At 37.1% G+C, this 19,701-nt stretch overlaps 2 protein-coding genes across 6 annotated transcripts in view; one reads left to right on the top strand and one right to left on the bottom strand.

Annotated features, from left to right (window-relative positions):
* LOC122620870 (unconventional myosin-VIIa) overlaps nt 1–19,701 on the bottom strand; it is a 1,106,244-nt gene that overhangs the window by 438,998 nt on the left and 647,545 nt on the right. For all 5 annotated transcript variants that reach the window (XM_043798541.1, XM_043798540.1, XM_043798542.1 and 2 more), the window contains one exon: nt 265–488. In XM_043798541.1, coding sequence (XP_043654476.1) covers nt 265–488 — 224 coding nt within the window. The remainder of the gene's footprint in view (nt 1–264; nt 489–19,701) is intronic.
* LOC122620874 lies at nt 3,462–4,965 on the top strand. The gene is made up of 2 exons (XM_043798547.1): nt 3,462–4,691; nt 4,769–4,965. Exons 1-2 carry the CDS (start codon nt 4,236–4,238, stop codon nt 4,775–4,777), a joined length of 465 nt encoding a protein of 154 aa, XP_043654482.1. The 5' UTR covers nt 3,462–4,235; the 3' UTR covers nt 4,778–4,965.

Raw genomic sequence — 19,701 nt, 5'->3', positions numbered from 1 at the left:
ACATGTCAAACTCACTTAGGAAAGATATTTCTATTGGAGCGGGACCTTCCCGGACAAATTTGTATTGATCTTTAAGACCATGTTTATTACTCGCAAAACTATATCCAGAAACGGTGCAAATTTTCATTTTTCACTATTTAATTCTGAAGAAATTCTTTGAAGTTGCATGTGGTTAGAATTAATCAACATTTTACGATACTTTATGTTATATTTGATCTTGATATATATTAATTCAATTTATATTAAAACACAACGCTTCCTTACCTGAATAGAAGTTTACTCGGTTGAAAAGCAACAATGGAAAGACACAAAATTAGCCAAATTCTGTCTGTCCAATCAATATTTGGGTTGTTTCTTGATTGACGAATGCATTGAATAAATATTTCGTCTCGTAATTCTTCCCTCTCAATGCCCAATCCAATAATATACTGAATTATGTGCAGTTCACGCTCTGCATTAAGTTCTCCCCGCATGTATTTACAGAGTTCCTAGAAATAAAAAAAGGAGTAATATTAAAAAAACATTAAATAGTGGTAAGTGTAAAACAAATCGATTTGAAATCGAAAAATTGGTGCTCAAGTTTTTTGAGTTCGTAAGAATTTTTCGATTTGTAAAATGGGCACTTTTGTCTGGCCGAAATGATTATATCAAATCAGATCTTATTTACTAAGGGAAATAAATAGTTAAATACAGTGGTCTATTGATGATTATTCCACATTACCACAAGATCATTCTGCCAGTTAGTTATTTTATAAAGCATTTATTTCTGCCCCACCTGAGATTTTCCAAACAAAATGTTGCCGTCGGCAACAACAATTTTCGATTTGGAAAGGGGTCGTCGCCAAAAGCTATCGCGAAGGTTGCCATACTGTTGGCGAAACGAAACAGGCAGGGCAAAATAGTAATAAAATATAAATGAATTTATGCATTAATTTAAAGGAGGGCCAAAAGTATTGTTTGTAAATTATGATATTTAATTTAATTACTTAAATGGTCGAAATGCAGTAAAAAAGTAATTGCGAACATGGTAATTAAATCTGTGAAAAAGGTGGCAGCTCTGGATTTTATCAAGCCCTCCAATTTCTGCTCTCCTGGCTTCAAAACCAGCAATTGCAAATATAAAAGTAATTTTTTCACGTTGTTTGATTTTGACAACAAAAAATAAAACAGGGGTTTGAGCAAGAAGCGATGAGAAACGAAACATTCCGAAAGCAAATATTTTGCGAAAACCAGAGCACCTAAATACGAATTCAAAAGATTTGGCCGAATTCGAATTCGAAAAAAAATTACGATTACCGAAGCATTCCTCTATGTGTTTCACAATGTGCAGAGTGGTTCCCCCCATAGGCCAAAAATAAAAAAATAAAAGTCCAAATTTTGACGTTAATTGTATCATTACTTTCTCATAATTGGTCTAGGTATTCAAATTTATTCATGTTTTTGTTTTGCTCTAACTGTCCGCTTCAAGAATAGCATCGAAAGAGACAGCATGATATCAATCGATTATTGCAGCGTGTAAGGTAGCTTGTCGTTGATCTCGGCCTAAAAGTAGGCACTTAATTAGGTCGTTGTTAAGGTCGGGAAAAATGTTAATTAGGCTGTCATATAGAACATTTCTCCAACTGCATTTTTGGAGTTCAGACTCGGGGTCCCGACCCGAAGCGGTAGCCACTGAGCATTAATTGAGTTTAAGCCAGCGAACACGTAAGTGCGTCCGAGCCATCCAAAAATAAAATATAGTGATCTCTCAAAAATACAAAAAAAAAAAGAGAAATTGACAATTTAACCAAAACTTACAAATTTCGATCGAGAAGAAAACCCAGTGAATCGGAAAATTTATATTTCGTTAACTTTAGTGCCAACCCCTAGAGGGTAAGTTTTGTGCGTGTGTTGTGGTTTAGATTTTTTTTGTTAGGGTCATAAAATTACAGGTGGCACCTAGGAGAATATTATATTCCAAAAAATAACCATTGAGGCCAGTGAGACCAGTGAGGGAAGCATAAATTGCCGACCAGGAGGTCTATTTCTGGATTTCATTAGTCAGCAGCGCCACCGTTAAGCGCAAAAACCTTATTTAATCGTTATATTATCTTCATCTATACATATTTTACCTTACACCGCTTTACCGCTTTACACCTGACCGACTGCTTGTTAAGCAGATCGGCAACCAGACAAGCAGATCATCAAAAGTTATTCCGATCGAAAAAATAAATTCCGCCTTTTGTTAGGAAACTAATTTAAGTTATTTTGTAAGAGAAATAGTATTCATTTAGGGCAATTCCTTTCGTTTCTTTCCTTCTCCCTTTATCCCATTTTCCTTCCTTCTCCCACATAAGCAAGAACCCGCCTAAACTGGCGTGAGTACAGAATGAAGTAAAAAGAAGAGAGAGAGTACCACAGTAGGAGAGCAGTCCAAAAGAGCAGATCGAAAATAAATAGCTCTCTTAGGATTAAAAGGCGGTGTAAGCTGATTTCCCTTTCACAGGCAACCACTTGAAGCGCTTCATCGTGGGAAATCCAAAGTGAGTAATTTAAATTGTTTTACATAAATGAGGAAGCAGCTGCCGCAAAAGAAAATCAAAGATTAAGCTCATGCGGCGCTACTTGTTTCCAAGTCCATTGTTTACCAAAAATAAATTTTAAATGGAAATGAAAATTGCTCATGTTTAAAATTTACCCTTGCCCCAATCTTCGCCCTTTCTAAAATCTTAAAAGAATAAAAACAAACAAGAGAGAACGCTATAGTCGAGTTCCCCGACTCTCTGATACCCGTTACTCAGCTAGTGGAAGTGCGAAGGAGAATCTTCAACACTGACAGTTTTTGTCGGTTTGAGGGCGTTAGAGTGGGCGTGGCAAAAAGTTTTCTGGCAAATCGTTAGAAATTTACAACACTAATACAAAAATGAAAAAATATCAAAACAATTTTCAAAAGTGTGGACGTGGCAGTTTTGGGCGGTTTGTGGGCGTTAGAGTGGGCGTGGCAACATGAATCGACAAACTTGCGCTGCGTCTATGTCCCTGGAGTCCGTATGTTTAATCTCAACTTTCTAGCTTTCGTAGTTCCTGAGATCTCGACGTTCATTCGGACGGACAGACGGACGGACAGACGGACATGGCCAGATCGACTCGGCTACTGATCCTGATCAAGAATATATATACTTTATATGGTCGGAAACGCTTCCTTCTGCCTGTTACATACTTTTCAACGAATCTAGTATACCCTTTTACTCTACGAGTAACGGGTATAACAATTTAAAAATTAAAATACACATCCCTATATAACCTACTTTCCCTATTCTTAAGGCCCTGCCGAGCGTAAATATTCCTTTTGTTAGCAGGGATGGTATAAGTACCATCCCATTTACCATTTAGTATTTAGTAGTGTGTATTCAGCATTTAGTATTTTAGTATTTAGCATTAGATGAGAGAAGTAGAGATTATGTAAAGAAGAGGTCTACGGACACTTGATTATTGGACACGAGAGAGATAACATATAAACAGAATAAAACACAATTAAAAATCAAAAGAATTAAAAGACATCTTAAACCTAAACAGTGGTAACAACTTCAGAAGTGGGATAGCAACCTTCTATGCACCCGCCTACATCAATATTTCGACGTAGCCGACAATACACACGTTTTTCTTTTCACAAAGTTAAAATAGCGTGCCCGACCAATTGGCCATGAATAAATCGGAGATTGCGGATTGGCTGAAGGCCAATGAAATTGAGTTCCCAACAAGCGCAACGCTTCGACAACTGCGTAAGCTTGCATTGGACGCCGGTTGCCAAAACGCTAGCGAGATCAATAGTACCAGATCAATAGTACATTGGAAGAAGAAGAGGAAGCACTCGACGCTGCAATAAGGGTGGCCGAGAAGAAGAAGATACTGGCAAAGTTGATGCAGAACGACAGCAAGATGACGGATGACTTCCAAATGGCTAAGCAACTCATGGTTCCGTTCTCCGCCACTAAAAATGAAGAAGCATTCCAATGGATTTCGGGCTTCGAAAGAGTTTGCAGAGGAGTAAATGATAGTACAATTTTTCAACTTCGCTGTGTCCGAATGCTGATGAAACCAGGAACAGATGCCGACCTGTTCTTGCGTGTTGACCATTCGAATTCTACGCTACATTTAAAGAAAGTTTTCTCAAGACATTTGGCCATGGAAATTCAACAGCCGATATCGTATTGCTTCTGAAGGATACCATCTTTAATCCTAACAAGAACACCGTCATGGGCTACATACTTCAAATGGAGGAAATTGCTATGCGTGCAGATATTGATGAAAAGTTAGCAGTACAATTCATAATTGACGGTTTTCGAGATCGGTCATCCAATATCGCGCTATTGTACTCAGCAACCACAATTGGACAATTGAAGGAGATGGCTCGGAAATATGAAAATCTACGGAAGGTTCCCAAAACGTCGACCATTCGCACGGGAATCGCTTTCGCTGGAGAAAGAGGTCAAATACGCTGCTTTAATTGTTCGGCACATGGACACTACGCTTCATCTTGTACTGCACCAAAGCGCGAGAAAGGATCCTGTTTCCGTTGTGGATCCCTTCAGCATAGGATCAAGGATTGTCAACAGCAGCCGAAAACTAATCCGAGAGTCGTGGGAGCAACCAACAACCAGTTGATACGAGATGAGGAGGAGAACAATACGTTTATTCCTATATTTAACCAGGTAGGAGTATAATTTTGCACTGATAAAAGACAAAATAGTAATATGACGTTCCTTTCTGCCATGTTTGATACCGGCAGCGCCGTTAATTTAATCCAGCGCACAGCGATACCATTTAAAAAGTTTAATGACGTATTGAGCCCAACAGAATATTGCGGTGTAAATGGATCTCGAATAAATACATTTGGAAAAATTTTTGTTAAACTTAATTTTCAAAACATAGAAGAAGAAATATCATTTTTTGTTGTACCCGACAATTATGTAGCAACTCATGTTCTTTTAGGTCGACAGTTCTTGAACAAATTTGGAATAAAATTAATTTTTAAAGACAAGATAAGAGGAAGAAGAGAAATTGACTTATTGAATATTGATAGTGACCCATTGAATATTGATAGTGACTTATTGAATATTGACAGTGACTTATTGAATATTGACAGTGATTTATTGAATATTGATAGTGCCTTATTGAACAATGATAGTGACCCATTGCATAGATTGAAAATTGAATTGAATAGATCGAATTTGGATAGTGAACCAGTAAATAGATTCCATATTGATAGGGAACCAGTGAATATATTTGATATTGATAGTGATCCAGCGAGTAGATCAAAAAATTGTAAACCCATAAATAAATTAGAAACTAGACAGAGATTTCAGAAAAGTGATTTTGATAAGGATATTGAAATAGATAGAGAATATAAGAGCTTACCATATATATATAATATTGATATATTTAAGGATGATGAAGATTTTAACATTGAGCCGAAGTTAAATAATAGTAATCGCAGTGAACTCATTGAAATAATAAGAATAAATTATTTAGATTTACACAACATTCCAGCGATTCAACATAGTTATGAAATGAGGCTAAGACTTAAGTCAGAAGAACCTGTTCGCTCTGTTCCGATAAGACTTTCATATCAGGAGAAAAAGGAAGTAGATTGCAAAATTGATGAATTGTTAAGAAAAGGATTTATACGAGAAAGTAATTCACCTTATAGTTCAGCTATTGTACTGGTTAAGAAGAAATCTGGAGAAAAACGGATGTGTGTGGATTATAGACAACTCAATAAGATAACAATCCGTGATGGATATCCATTGCCGCTCATAGATGACTGTTTAGAAAGATTAGAAGGGAATCAATATTTCACACTTTTAGATTTGAAGAGCGGATATCATCAGGTGAAAGTAGCAGAGAGTTCAGTTCAGTACACAGCGTTTGTAACACCCTCTGGTCAAAACGAATATACAAGAATGCCTTTATGAGATTTATAAATTTTATTCTGCAACCATTGATACGCGAAGGAAATGTAGTAGTTTATATAGACGATACTGCTATCGGTTCTAAGACATTGAGTGAACATTTTGTAACTGTAGGAAGAGTATTAAGAATTCTGGCAGCATATAGATTAGAAATTCAAATAAGTAAATGTCAGTTTGCTTATAAAAGCATCGAATTTTTAGGATACACACTTAGTGGAAAAGGGATAAGTCCGAATCATGAACACACATCGACTATTAAACATCTTCCGATTCCAAAGGATCGCCATGGTATGCAAAAGTGTTTAGGATTATTTTCTTAATTTAGGCGATTTATTCCGGCATACTCGAAAATAGCAAAACCATTAGCAAAACCAAGAACTCACAAAAGCTGGCTCTAAGTATGAACTCGACGAGAATTGCATCAATATTTTTGAATATCTTCGCGAGAAATTAATTTCTTTTCCGATGTTAGCTCTTTATAATCCCAACAGAGAAAGAGAATTGCATTGTGACGCAAGTAGTGAAGGATTTGGTGGAATTTTATTAAAAAAACAAGATGATAATAAGTTTCATCCAATAGCTTATTTTTCACAAAGAGCAACAAAATTAGAGGCAAGGTATGAAAGTTTTAAATTGGAAACATTAGCAGTAGTTTATTCATTACGAAAATTCAGAATATATCTAGAAGGAATTCCGTTTAATATAGTAACCGATTGTAATGCAGTAGTTTTATGCCTAGGAAAAGGACGCCTTAATTCTAATATTGCCAGATGGGCCTTAGAATTAGCTAACTATAATTATACCCTTAAACATCGCAGTGGAAAATACATGACCCATGTGGATACGTTAAGTAGATATCCTTCAGCCTTTAATCAAGATTTTGAATATGAACCAGTAGTGACAATACAAGAAAGTGAAAATAAGGATAAAATAGTTTCAGTAATTGACAGTGATGACATAAACCTTCAGCTTCAGATAACGCAAAATAGAGATAGTCTTATAGTAAAATTAAAAGAAAAATTAGAACATGGAGATGTAAAGAAGTTCGTTTTAAGCGATGGAATTGTTTATAGATTAGGTGAAAATGATATAAAATTATTAAATGTACCAGCTGAAATGGAAAACCATGTAATCAGGAGAGTTCACGAGAATTTATGTCATTTAGGTACAGAGAAATGTATAAAAGAAATAATGATACACTATTGGTTTCCGGATATGAAGTCTAAGATAGAATCGTTTATTGGAAATTGTTTAAAGTGTATTATGTTTACAGTACCCACACATGCTAATAATCGAACATTGCACAATATACCAAAACGACCAATTCTTTTTGACACATTACATGTGGATCACTTTGGACCACTGCCCTCCGTTATTTCGAAAAAGAAACATCTATTAGTTATCATTGACGGATTTACTAAATTTGTTAAATTGTTCCCTGTGAACACAACGAGAACAAAAGAAGTCAACACTTGTTTTTCAAAATATTTTCAATATTATAGTAGCCCACGTAGAATTATTAGTGATAGAGGGACATGTTTTACGTCCTTGGAGTTTGCAAAATTTTTGTTAGAAAATAATATTGAACAGCAACTGCATCACCTCAAGCAAACGGTCAGGTGGAGAGAGTTAATAGAACAGTGAAAGCGATGTTAGCTAGGATAACTGAACCAATTAAGCATGAAGATTGGAGTAAGCTTCTTGTAAAGGCCGAATATGCCATCAAAAATTCAGTACATTCAACAACGAAAGAATTACCTTCAGTATTATTATTTGGAGTTCAACAGAGAGGTTGTAATATTGATGCATTAACGGAATATTTAGATGATAGAACTGATATGGCACAATGCGATTTAGAAAACGTTCGTAAGAACTCCTTAAATAAAATAGAACAGTGTCAGCGAAGAAGCGAAGAACATTTTCAGAAAAATCATAAGAGCCACGTAGAATTTTTAGAAGGCGATTTTGTTGTGATGAGAAACATTGACACCACAATCGGCACAAATAAGAAATTTGTACCTAAATATAAGGGCCCATACGTCATTAAACGAATTTTACCAAATGATAGATACGTTTTAACAGACATTGAAAATTGCCAAATTAGTCAAATTCCGTATGAAGGAATAGTAGAGGCATGTCGGTTAAGAAAATGGGCAGATTGGAGTGCGGAAATATCTCCTAATTTGTAGAATAATATCTTGTAAACTGTATATAATTGTAAATACTAAATAACTAAATATCGATAGAATTAATTGAATAGATTTAAGAATGAACGATAGTATCATCGATATATCGAATGTAGATAAGTGATCGAGGAGCAAGAAGAAAGGACTTTGGATCGAGAAGTTGAAGGAGAAACATCGTTAATAAAGAATATATAAAATTGTTACAAAAACCAGGTGTGGGGTATATCCCAAAAAAGTTATAATAAAGCAAGACTACGATGGAATATAGTGTTATTCTAAAAAAATCAAAAACTGAGTTAATTGACATTTTAAAAGCAAACGAAGTTTATTTTGGCGAAGACGCGACTTTAGTTCAACTGCGCAACGCCGTTAAGAGTGTAATGGCTGAGAATAAAAATAAAACCATAGCGTCAAACCTAGTGAAAACCATAGAGGCAGATGAAGAACCAACTAATGTGACGATTCCTAAAAGTGAAATTAAGACGATTGGCGGTGGCAACGAGAATGTGCACGAGGATTCTGATGAAATTAAAATTTACGAGAAGTCAATAACTGTAACCGGTGACAGTGGCAGCATGCACAGGGAAGAAAGAGACAACCATAGTGTAGCGCCAAGCGGCAGCGTGGATGATGAAATACCTGGAAAAGATGATGAAATAACTACGAGAAATGAGGCAATAAGAAAGAATGAAATGCTAAACGAGAAAAAGCATGATTTATCAAGAGAGGCTGAATATGTACAGTTAGAGATGCAGCATTTAAACAACTTGGAAAACTTGTACCTAGCTCGTATGCGTGTTGCTGAACTGGAAGCAGATTTTAAGTTAATGGAAGGAGGAGCAAGAACCGTGAGAAATGACGTCATTGGGATGAAAGACATAGAAGCCTTGATTAATTGTTTTTCGGGAGATGATGGCTACCCGATACGGCGTTGGATAAATGACTTTGAGCATATAATGAACACGTATGACGTACCAGATCAACGCCGTTGGATATTTGCTAGGCGTATGTTAAGCGGATCAGCAAAAGCTCAAATGATCAATGTGAACCCTTTAACATGGAATACCCTATGCAAGGAGCTGCTGGCGATTTTTGAACAAAAAGTGACAGCGTGGGACGTGATTAAACAGCTTGAAGCGAGACAAAAATTTCCTGATGAAAGTACATTGCACTATTACATCGCTATGTGTGGCATTTCGAAGCAAGCAACGCTAGCGGATTCTGATGTAATTCGTGCAATTGTGAGTGGGCTCCAAGACAAAACAGGAGCTGCCACTTCTTTAGCCTTTTGTGAATCGTTGGATGAATTGCGCAAGAAGATAACTATATATGATAAAGTAAAGATATCTGATCAACGGGTGGCTGCTGCAAACGTGGATAGTTCGAGTAATGTAAAAATGATTAAATCAACAAACCTTCAGCAACGACCTACAGCTGTGCGTTGTTACAATTGCCGAAAATTGGGGCATATAATGAGCGAGTGCAGACGCCCAAAGAGACCTGAAGGTGCCTGCTTCAACTGCTACAGCCAGGACCACAAATACCAGGACTGCCCGAGGAAGAGGGGCGTCACTACCGTAGCAGCCATGCAAGATGGGGAACTGTCGGACACTGATGACCTGGCAGCGGTTCAATCGGTTAAGTTATGATTTCTTTATGGTGAAGAGAGGTGTATTACTGTTTTAAGTTTATTTGACACAGGAAGTCCAGTAAGCTTTATTCAAAAATCTTTAGTTCCAAGTAATGTTAAATTAAAATCTCAAAGAAGTAAATACCATGGAATAGGTGGACAACAAATATTAATTTTTGCAAAAATTGAATGCAGTGTATATTTTCATAAAAAAGCTTATAAAGTTAGTTTATTAGTTGTAGAAGACACATTATTACCATTACCTACCTTACTAGGGCGAGATTCACTTAAAATAATGGAAGTCCAATTAGTACATAAGAAACAGATAAATGCGGAATATAATTTTTCAAATAAAAATATTAATAACGACAGTAATAACAAGTTTTCTGCATCTCTTTTCACCAGTAAATATATAACCCATTACAATAAGAAAACTAATATAAATAATTCTAGTTGTTTAAGTAAAAATAAGTTGAATAACCAAAAACTAAATAATCAAAAGGATATAAATAGTTACCAACAAAGTAATCAATTAGAAATAGAACAATTTTTTAGTAACTATGCAGGATATATTGAAGAAGAGTTAAAGGAACTAATTCGTGTAGGAAACGGATTCGGAAAAGATTATGAAGAAAAATGTAGTGAAATAGTAAAAACTCATTATTTAAGTAAAAATTTAGATTATAAAAAAGCTCCTATATATCAGATGACTATTAGAGTTACAGATACTACACCCTTTCATTGTTCACCTAGGCGTTTGTCATACTATGAAAAAGAGAAAGTAGGTGAAATAATGGATGATCTTCTTAAGAAAAATGTTATTAGAAAAAGTAAATCTCCTTATGCATCTCCCATAGTTTTGATTAAAAAGAAATCTGGTGAACTTAGAATGTGCGTAGATTATAGAGGACTTAATAAGCGAATAGTTAAAGATAATTTCCCATAATTAATTGAAGATTGCTTAGAGTACTTAGAAGGCAAGATGTGTTTTTCAATAATGGATTTTAAGAGTGGCTTCCACCAAATAGGCGTAGATTCACAGAGTGTACCGTTTACCTCATTTGTAACACCCCATGGGCAATATGAATATTTAAGAATGCCATTTGGCTTAAAAAATGGATCAGCTATTTTTCAAAGATTTATTACAGAAGTATTAGTGGACTTTATTCAAAACAAGCAAATAGTAGTGTATATGGATGATATAGTGATAGCTACCAAAACTGTAAAGGAACATTTAGAAATCCTAAAGAAATTATTAGATCGTATTAGTGAGAACAACCTAGAGATTAACCTAAAAAAATGTGAATTTTTAAAACCTGAATGTGAGTTCCTTGGCTATAAAATCAACCGTAGTGGAATTACACCTAGTGAAGCACACCTAGATGCTTTAAAAAATTTCCCTATACCGCAAAATTTAAACACCCTTCATTCGTGCTTAGGATTCTTCTCATATTTTAGGCGTTTTGTATTATCCTTTGCAAAAATTGCAAAACCTTTAACGGATTTATTAAAACAAGGAGGCCCATTTCCACTTAATGAAGAACAACTAGGAGCTTTTAAATCGTTGAAAACCGTATTATCGAATCCTCCAGTATTGGCTATCTTTAACCCTAATCGTGAGACTGAACTTCATACAGATGCTAGCTCGCATGGCTTTGGAGCCGTCCTTATGCAGAGACAAGATGATGGCAAGATGCATCCAGTATCGTTTTATTCAGGTAAAACTAATGCAGCTGAGTCTAGGTATCATAGTTTTGAATTGGAAACCCTAGCGATTATTAATGCATTACGTCGATTTAGAGTTTATTTAGAGCATAGGCATTTTAAAATAGTGACAGATTGTAATTCTTTAGTGCAGACACTGAGTAGGAAAGCCATAAACCCTAAGATAGCGAGATGGTCATTGGAATTGGAGAATTATGATTATTCTATAGTTCATAGACCTGGTGTTAATATGCCTCATGTTGATGCGTTGAGTAGACAAGTTCAAGTATTAGATGCACTTAGAGAAAATAGTGATAACGCCATAGAGTCCCTAGCGAAACCCCTGATGAGTAGTGAACATAGTGATAATACCGTAGAGTCCATAGCTAAATCCATAGGGAATAATAGGAACTTAGAGAGTAGAGTAGGAAATAGGAGATACATGCCGCATTGTGAAAGTAGAGATGAGACTCAGTCAAATATATCAGAAGACCATAATTTTAGCATAGAGGATAGTAAAGACAGCTGGGGTGGTGTCCCAAATGAATTGGAGTTTAGAGAAAAATCCATAGTAGAGTCGATTAAAGTAGTGGGGGTAGTAGGAGCAACACCTAGGGATATTGACCTTATATTGCAAACTGAACAAATGCGTGACCCTGAAATAATTAAGATAAGAACAGCCGTGGAGGAAGGTAGTTGCACTTCATTTGAATTAGTAGATGGCGTGATTTATAAAAAGAATAGTGACGAATCCTTATGTCTGTATGCTCCGAGTTGCATGGAAGAACAAATAATTAGGTTATCACATGAAAAATTAGGCCACCTAGCTGCTGAAAAATGTGTAAAGGATTTAAAGAGAAACTATTGGTTCCCAGCTATGAGTAGTAAAGTAGGAAATTTTATAAGAAATTGTTTACCGTGTATATTGCATTCAGTACCGAAAACCATTCATAATCGTACACTCCATAGCATTCCAAAGCCGTGTATACCTTTCCATACTATTCACATAGATCATTTAGGACCGTTACCAAGCATACATTCAAAAAGAAAACACCTCCTTGTTGTCATAGATTCATTTACGAAATTTGTTAAGCTATTTCCAGTAAATAGCACTAGTACTCGTGAAGCAAAAGATTCACTTAGTAGGTATTTTGACTTCTATAGCCGTCCAAAACGAATTATTTCTGACAGGGGATCTTGTTTTACCTCCCTAGAGTTTTCGACCTTTCTTCAAGAACGTGAAATAGAGCATATCAAGGTGGCTACAGGCGCACCTCAAGCCAATGGGCAAGTAGAGAGAGTGAACAGAATCTTAACACCTATGTTAGGTAAATTATCAGAGCCAATAGAGCAGGCGGATTGGTATAAGTTATTAAATAAAGTTGAGTTTGCCATTAATAATTCCATTCATAGTAGTACTCAAGAATCACCTAGTATTCTATTATTTGGTGTTAGTCAAAAAGGCCCTATAGTTGATGAATTATCAGAATACATTGAGGACAAGTTTAATTTAGAGCAAAAAGACTTAGATAGTATCCGTTTAAAGGCTAATAGGAATATACAGCACTCACAATATAAGAATGAGCAATATTATGCAAAGAAACATAAAGCCCCTCTGGAATATAAAGTCGGAGATTTTGTAGCTATACGAAATATTGATACAACACCTGGAGTTAATAAGAAATTCGCACCCAAGTATCGCGGCCCTTATAAAGTAAATAGAGTATTTGAAAATGACCGTTATGAAATTGTTGATGTAGATGATTGTCAATTAACCCAATTACCATTTAAGAGTATATTAGAACCAGCGAGATTGAAACATTGGAAAACCGTTGTAAACCATACTATAGCATTACTATTGTAGATCGAGGTCGATCATAAGTCAGGTAGGCCGAATGTAAACTGTATATAATTGTAAATACTAAATAACTAAATATCGATAGAATTAATTGAATAGATTTAAGAATGAACGATAGTATCATCGATATATCGAATGTAGATAAGTGATCGAGGAGCAAGAAGAAAGGACTTTGGATCGAGAAGTTGAAGGAGAAACATCGTTAATAAAGAATATATAAAATTGTTACAATCATAACCTTTTTTCTCTCTTTATATACCTATACTGTATATATTTTCATTTTTTTTTAATTATTATTTCTCTTTTACTTATATTCTATTCAAATTTTAATATGTATTTAACTAAACTTTAATATTTAGACTTCAAGACATGTAAATAATTAAAATCAACAATGTAAATATTGTAAATAATTGAAATCGACGATCGAGGACGATCTAATTGTCAGGATGGCCGAGCTGTTAGCAGGGATGGTATAAGTACCATCCCATTTACCATTTAGTATTTAGTAGTGTGTATTCAGCATTTAGTATTTTAGCATTTAGCATTAGATGAGAGAAGTAGAGATTATGTAAAGAAGAGGTCTACGGACACTTGATTATTGGACACGAGAGAGATAACATATAAACAGAATAAAACACAATTAAAAATCAAAAGAATTAAAAGACATCTTAAACCTAAACAGTGGTAATACTTTTTTTTTTAGCAAACAAAAAACTTTACATTTTTACATACATATCTGTTGCGATAATATCTACATGAACGCCACAGTCCAAAAAGTCTTTTAAAAATTTAAATCTAGATGTTTAAAATTTGCAAGTTAAAGTAATTTAGGATATGTTGTCTAAACCTGTTTCAATTAAACATTGTCAGTTTTTAAGTTTATTCTATGTTAAAAATTAAATTTTATAATGTTTAAATCTGAGTAAATCTCTCTAGGGGTGCCATGCGTCGACGGAAGGTGTATGTCGTGTAAAATGTAGCATACTTGTAGGGATCACCGGTTATGTCAAATGGTTAGCGGTGGTCAAGGTAGGGTGGGCGTCGACAGCTTAACAGCTGCTGTCGTAGTCCTTAGTCCTGTCGTCCGATAGTCCTTTAGTGTTTCTTGTGGAGATCAATTCCAAAGCACGCGAAATAAATAAGAGTGTGATACGAGACGAGCAAGTAGTCGCGATGTCAAATATTCCCCCCCTTTACTCTACCGAGAATTGGTAGCCGGAACCAGCGCGTGCTTGATCGCCCAACTGCAATTTACCATCTGCTCGGGGAAGTTATACTCGTAGTTCGCTACAAGCGTGAGCAACTTGCAAGTGAAGTTGTCCGTAAAGTCTATAAAAAACCTTATAAATCGACATTACTCTGCAATGGAAGGCATTCGTATAATAAATAATGGTATTTAGTATATTTTTAAAACAAAAACAAGAGAGAACGCTATAGTCGAGTTCCCCGACTATCTGATACCCGTTACTCAGCTAGTGGAAGTCAGTCTTCAACACTGACAGTTTTTGGCGGTTTGTGGGCGTTAGAGTGGGCGTGGCAAAAAGTTTTTTGGCAAATCGATAGAAATTTACAAGTCTAATACAAAAATGAAAAAATATTAAAACAGTTTTCAAAAGTGTGGGCGTGGCAGTTTTATGCGGTTTGTGGGCGTTAGAGTGGGCGTGGCAAAAAGTTTTTTTAACAAATCGATAGAAATTTACAAGACTAATACAAAAATTAAAAAATATTACATTTTGCAAAAGTGTGGGCGTGGCAGTTTTATGCGGGTTGTGGGCGTTAGAGTGGGCGTGGCAACATGAATCAACAAACTTGCGCTGCGTCTATGTCTCTGGAGTCTGTATGTTAAATCTCAACTTTCTAGCTTTTGTGGTTCCTGAGATCTCGACGTTCATACGGACAGACGGACAGACGGACGGACAGACGGACATGGCCAGATCTACTCGGCTACTGATCCTGATCAAGAATATATATACTTTATATGGTCGGAAACGCTTCCTTCTGCCTGTTACATACTTTTCAACGAATCTAGTATACCCTTTTACTCTACGAGTAACGGGTATAATTATATGTACGATGTTCTGTGTTTTGCGTAAATTAATGTTGTGTTTAGTATATAGTTGCAGATGTTCTTTGTTAATGTTTGCTATCTTTTGTTGGTGTTTTCGTTATGTCAATTTCCACTTAACTTAATAATGTTTTTTGTGCATTGTTTATTAACATTTTAAAATTAAGAAAACGTTTAATTCAAGTGCCGGCAGGTGTCCAGGCTTTTGAAATAATAATTAATAATTAAAAATAATTAAAAATTAATTAATTATTAATTTATTAATTAATAAATAAAATATAAGTATACCTAAAAAAAACCTAAAATATTATTTTGTGGGTTTTATTAAATGAATGAATGAAAATTTTCATCCAATATTGTTTGCAACAAAATGATTTTTCAAACAAAATCATATCATTTTCGCTAAGCTCGCCCTGGATATATATACTAATTTCTTACGAAATGAATGAAAATTTTCATCCAATATTGTTTGCAACAAAATGATTTTTCAAGCAAAATCATATCATTTTCGCTAAGCTCGCCCTGGATATATATACTAATTTCTTTTGTAGAATTCCATGTTTTCGTTGCAAAATTATTGAAAACAAAAAAGTTTTCCATACTAACACTTAATTTTAAACTGATCGTTCATATGACAGCTATAGGATATAGTGGTCCGATCCGGCTGATTTTTTCATATCATTTTGCTACAAAAATAAGAACATTTTGTGCTTAGTTTCAAGTGTCTACAATGGGAACCACTGTGACGTGGTGTGATAGAAAGGAACTGCGCTTAAAAAATATTTTATTCTGTTGGGCCTAAAAGTATGCTGAACTTAATATACCTTTAAATTTTGGGAGCCTAATTTAATTAATAAATAAATTCGGTTACATTAAAAAACTGGTCACAAAATGAAACAATTCAAAACATTTTTTTAAAAGTGTGTGCGTGGCAGTTTTGGGCGGTTTGTGCACGTCAGAGTGGACGTAGCAACATTTGGAAACAAACTACATGTCTCTCTCAACTTTCCCCATTACAACTTTCGAGCTTTTATAATTCCTGAGATCGAGTCGATCATACGGACAGACATGGCCAGATAGACACGGCTATTGATCCTGATCAAGAATATAGGAAAGCTTCCTCCTACAAGTATATACTTTTCAACAAATCTTGTATACCTTTTTACGTTACATGTAACGATCATAACAAAAATACCTGGAGGGCTACCATTTTAGGGTAGTGACAGACCTCATATTTTGGTTCTCAGAAATACGAGTATTGCAACAAAGTGCATGCGTGCTATAGATGTATATTATATGGATTTATAAGTGTATACTACAGCAGAATTTTGTGGAATAGCGTTGGCCATAGCAGGGTTGGCAACTAACACCCCCAATAACATCCTGGGGTGTGCACTGAGAGAAACTCCCTATTAATCCTTCTATCTTTTTGCATAACTACCACTAGTGACGACTCATTTGGGCTTGTGACCAATTCGCACTCATACACTTTTAATTCGTACAGATATGACTGATCACCCATATGCTGCAACCTCTTAATAACACCACGACACTCGCTGACGAGATAGAGTCGGACTAAAATGCGTGCGGGTATATCACCAAGGAAGACCATAAGCTCATCGTGGTTCGTAATAAAGTAAGATTCCGCCTATATCGTTAATTGATGTTGATTGAACAATATTAATGGGTTGGCAGACAATAATAAAAGAACATAAAAAGACTTGTTTAGCTATTGCGCTTTTTCAATAGCTGTTGCGAATAATAAATAGCCGAAGAAAGTTTGTTTATTTTCCGATACTGTTTATTTTGCGAATTGTTTACGGCAGCTAGGGCCGACAAAGAGCTATATCGAATACACAAGTTGAGTCTTTGCCGAAAAAACGAAGAAGTGACAATTGGCGGGACAGACAGCCGAAATGCAGCGCCCAAGCTTAACGTAGGTAGATAACAAAGATAACAAGGAATGAGCGCCGTACAGATAAATGCGTGCGAGAACAGCGGTTTGCACTATGGGCATCGCAACTGCTACCACTGACTATTTCGGCTTACAATATTAAGAGTATGAGATTAGTCTACTGCACAGTTTTGGCGGCTGCATGACCCAACATCCTCCCCCCGTTGGAAGCTTGGCTTCCAACAGAGTCCTCAAGGGGAAGCAGACACAGCTTGTTCACTGCCCGCCTTATTACTCCAGACGCGGTCCTCAATTCTGCGACTCTCGCCAACGGGCATATCATTGGGGGTAAATTCTCGTCCTTAACAAGAACGACGTTGTCCACGGCTACGCCAGGCTTTGGAGTGCGCCACTTGGAGCGCTGCTGAAGCAACGTCAAGTACTCTTCCTTCCATAGCGACCAAAAGATTTGCTGAAGAAAGGAGATGCGCTGCCAAGAGTCAAACCGATTATAGTTTAGGCCCGTTATATCTGGCTCGTCAAACGACGAAGGCGGACCACCATTGAAAAAATGCGCCGGAGTGAGGACGTTCAGATCGGCAGGGTTCTGAAATGGGAACTAAAGGTCTGGAGTTAATAACTGCCGAGATGTGGCACACCAGCATCCTCAGCTCGTCAAAGGTCAGAACCGCCGTACCCACAGCGCGGTAGAAATGATGTTTGGCCGTTTTCACCGCCGCTTCCCAAAGTCCACCGAAAAGGGGCGACCGTGGAGGGATGAACCGCCAGTCAATCGTCTCCAAATGGCAAAAATTCTGAACGGAGCCTTGATGCTCGCTGCTGAGAAATAACCTTCGAAGTTCCAGAAGTTCATTCTTGGCGCCGACAAAGTTGGTGGCGTTGTCTGACCAAATTTGCTTCGGCTTCCGCCGGGTGCATATGAACCTCTTGAGTCCGAACAGAAATGCACCTGTCGAGATATCCTTGATCAGCTCCAGGTGCACTGCCTTGGTTGCAAAGCATATAAATACGCAGACGTAGCATTTAACCGCGGGCTTGTTGCGAGTATCCGACTTGTGAAAGAAGGGTCCACAGAAGTCTATGCCAGCAACCTCAAAGGCGTGAGATCCTTCCAAGCGCTCCTTGGGAAGGTCCGCCATTATGTGCTCTATCAGCCGCGGCTTCATCCGAAAACATCTAACGCATCTGTTCACGGCCTTGGTAACCGTCTTCCTCCCCCCAATAGGCCAATATTGGGATCGAATTGCACCCAGAAGAGCTCGAGGTCCGCCATGAAGATTGCTTTAATGGTAATGCGAAATAATTGCCAGAGTCACCGGATGGGACCTTGGAAGGATTTTCGGGTGGCGGCCATCAAAGTCCAATGACGAATTCCGGAGGCAACCGCCTACTCTAAGAAGTCCAAACTGATCCAGGAACGGCGACAGCGAGGATATGGGACTAGACGAGGAAACTCTTCCCAGCGTTTTTAGGGACTACATGTCCTCCCATAACTGCGCGCGCTGCACCAACCGCAGCATCATCTGAGTACCCTCTTGAATGTGTGAGACGGTGAGCCCAGGATGATGAATTCCATTACAAAATTTGTAAATGTATGCAAACACTCGTTGCAGTGAGGGGTACGAATTTGCAAATTTGGAGCTAGCAATTACATCCACGTACGGCGACTTTACGATGAACACACTTCGATGAAGCTCAAGCACCGGTTTGTCAGGACAAACAGCTTTTGGCCAATCTCTTTCAGGCTCCGTAAGATAGGCGGGTCCATGCGCCCAGAGTGACGATTCGCTAAGCTCAGACGGCAGGGATCCTCTGGATAAGATGTCAGCCGGATTTAACGCTGTTGGAACATAACGCCAAGCCGTGACATCTGTCAGCTCCTGAATGGCAGCAACCCTATTTGCCACAAATATGTTGAACCTGGCGGGCTCATCTCGGATCCAGGAAAGTGCCACCGTCGAGTCGCACCAACAATAATAGCGTCCTTTAAATACTTTCAAGCCAACTATTTCCCTCATGATTTTAGCCAGAAGATCCGCACCACGAAGTTCCAGCTTTGGTACTGTTATGGTCTTCAACGGAGTTATGCGCGACTTCGAACAAAGCAAATGGCTAAAACTTTGATTCCCTTTAGAAACCACATAAACGCAGGCTTCATAGGCATCAATGCTTGCATCACAAAAGCCATGCACCTCAAGACCAGACTCTGCGCTAAACACGAACCGAGGGAAACTAACATGACTTATTATTTCAAAACTGCGACATATATCAAGCCATTTCGTGTTATGAGTTTCCGGGAGGCTTTCATCCCAGGACAGCTTTTCCTTGCAGAGCTGCTGCAAAAAGATTTTACACCTTGTGATTACAGGACCGACCAGGCCGAGAGGATCGT

Source organism: Drosophila teissieri, chromosome 3R, assembly GCF_016746235.2.
Source record: "Drosophila teissieri strain GT53w chromosome 3R, Prin_Dtei_1.1, whole genome shotgun sequence".
Lineage (NCBI taxonomy): Eukaryota > Metazoa > Arthropoda > Insecta > Diptera > Drosophilidae > Drosophila > Drosophila teissieri.
The sequence above is the reverse complement of the archived record's forward strand: the minus strand, read 5'-3'. Positions and strand labels throughout refer to the sequence as shown.

Bases quoted from the DNA above. Each gene is read 5' to 3' on its own strand.
- LOC122620874 (XM_043798547.1), top strand. From the start codon at position 4,236: ATGGGCTACATACTTCAAATGGAGGAAATTGCTATGCGTGCAGATATT.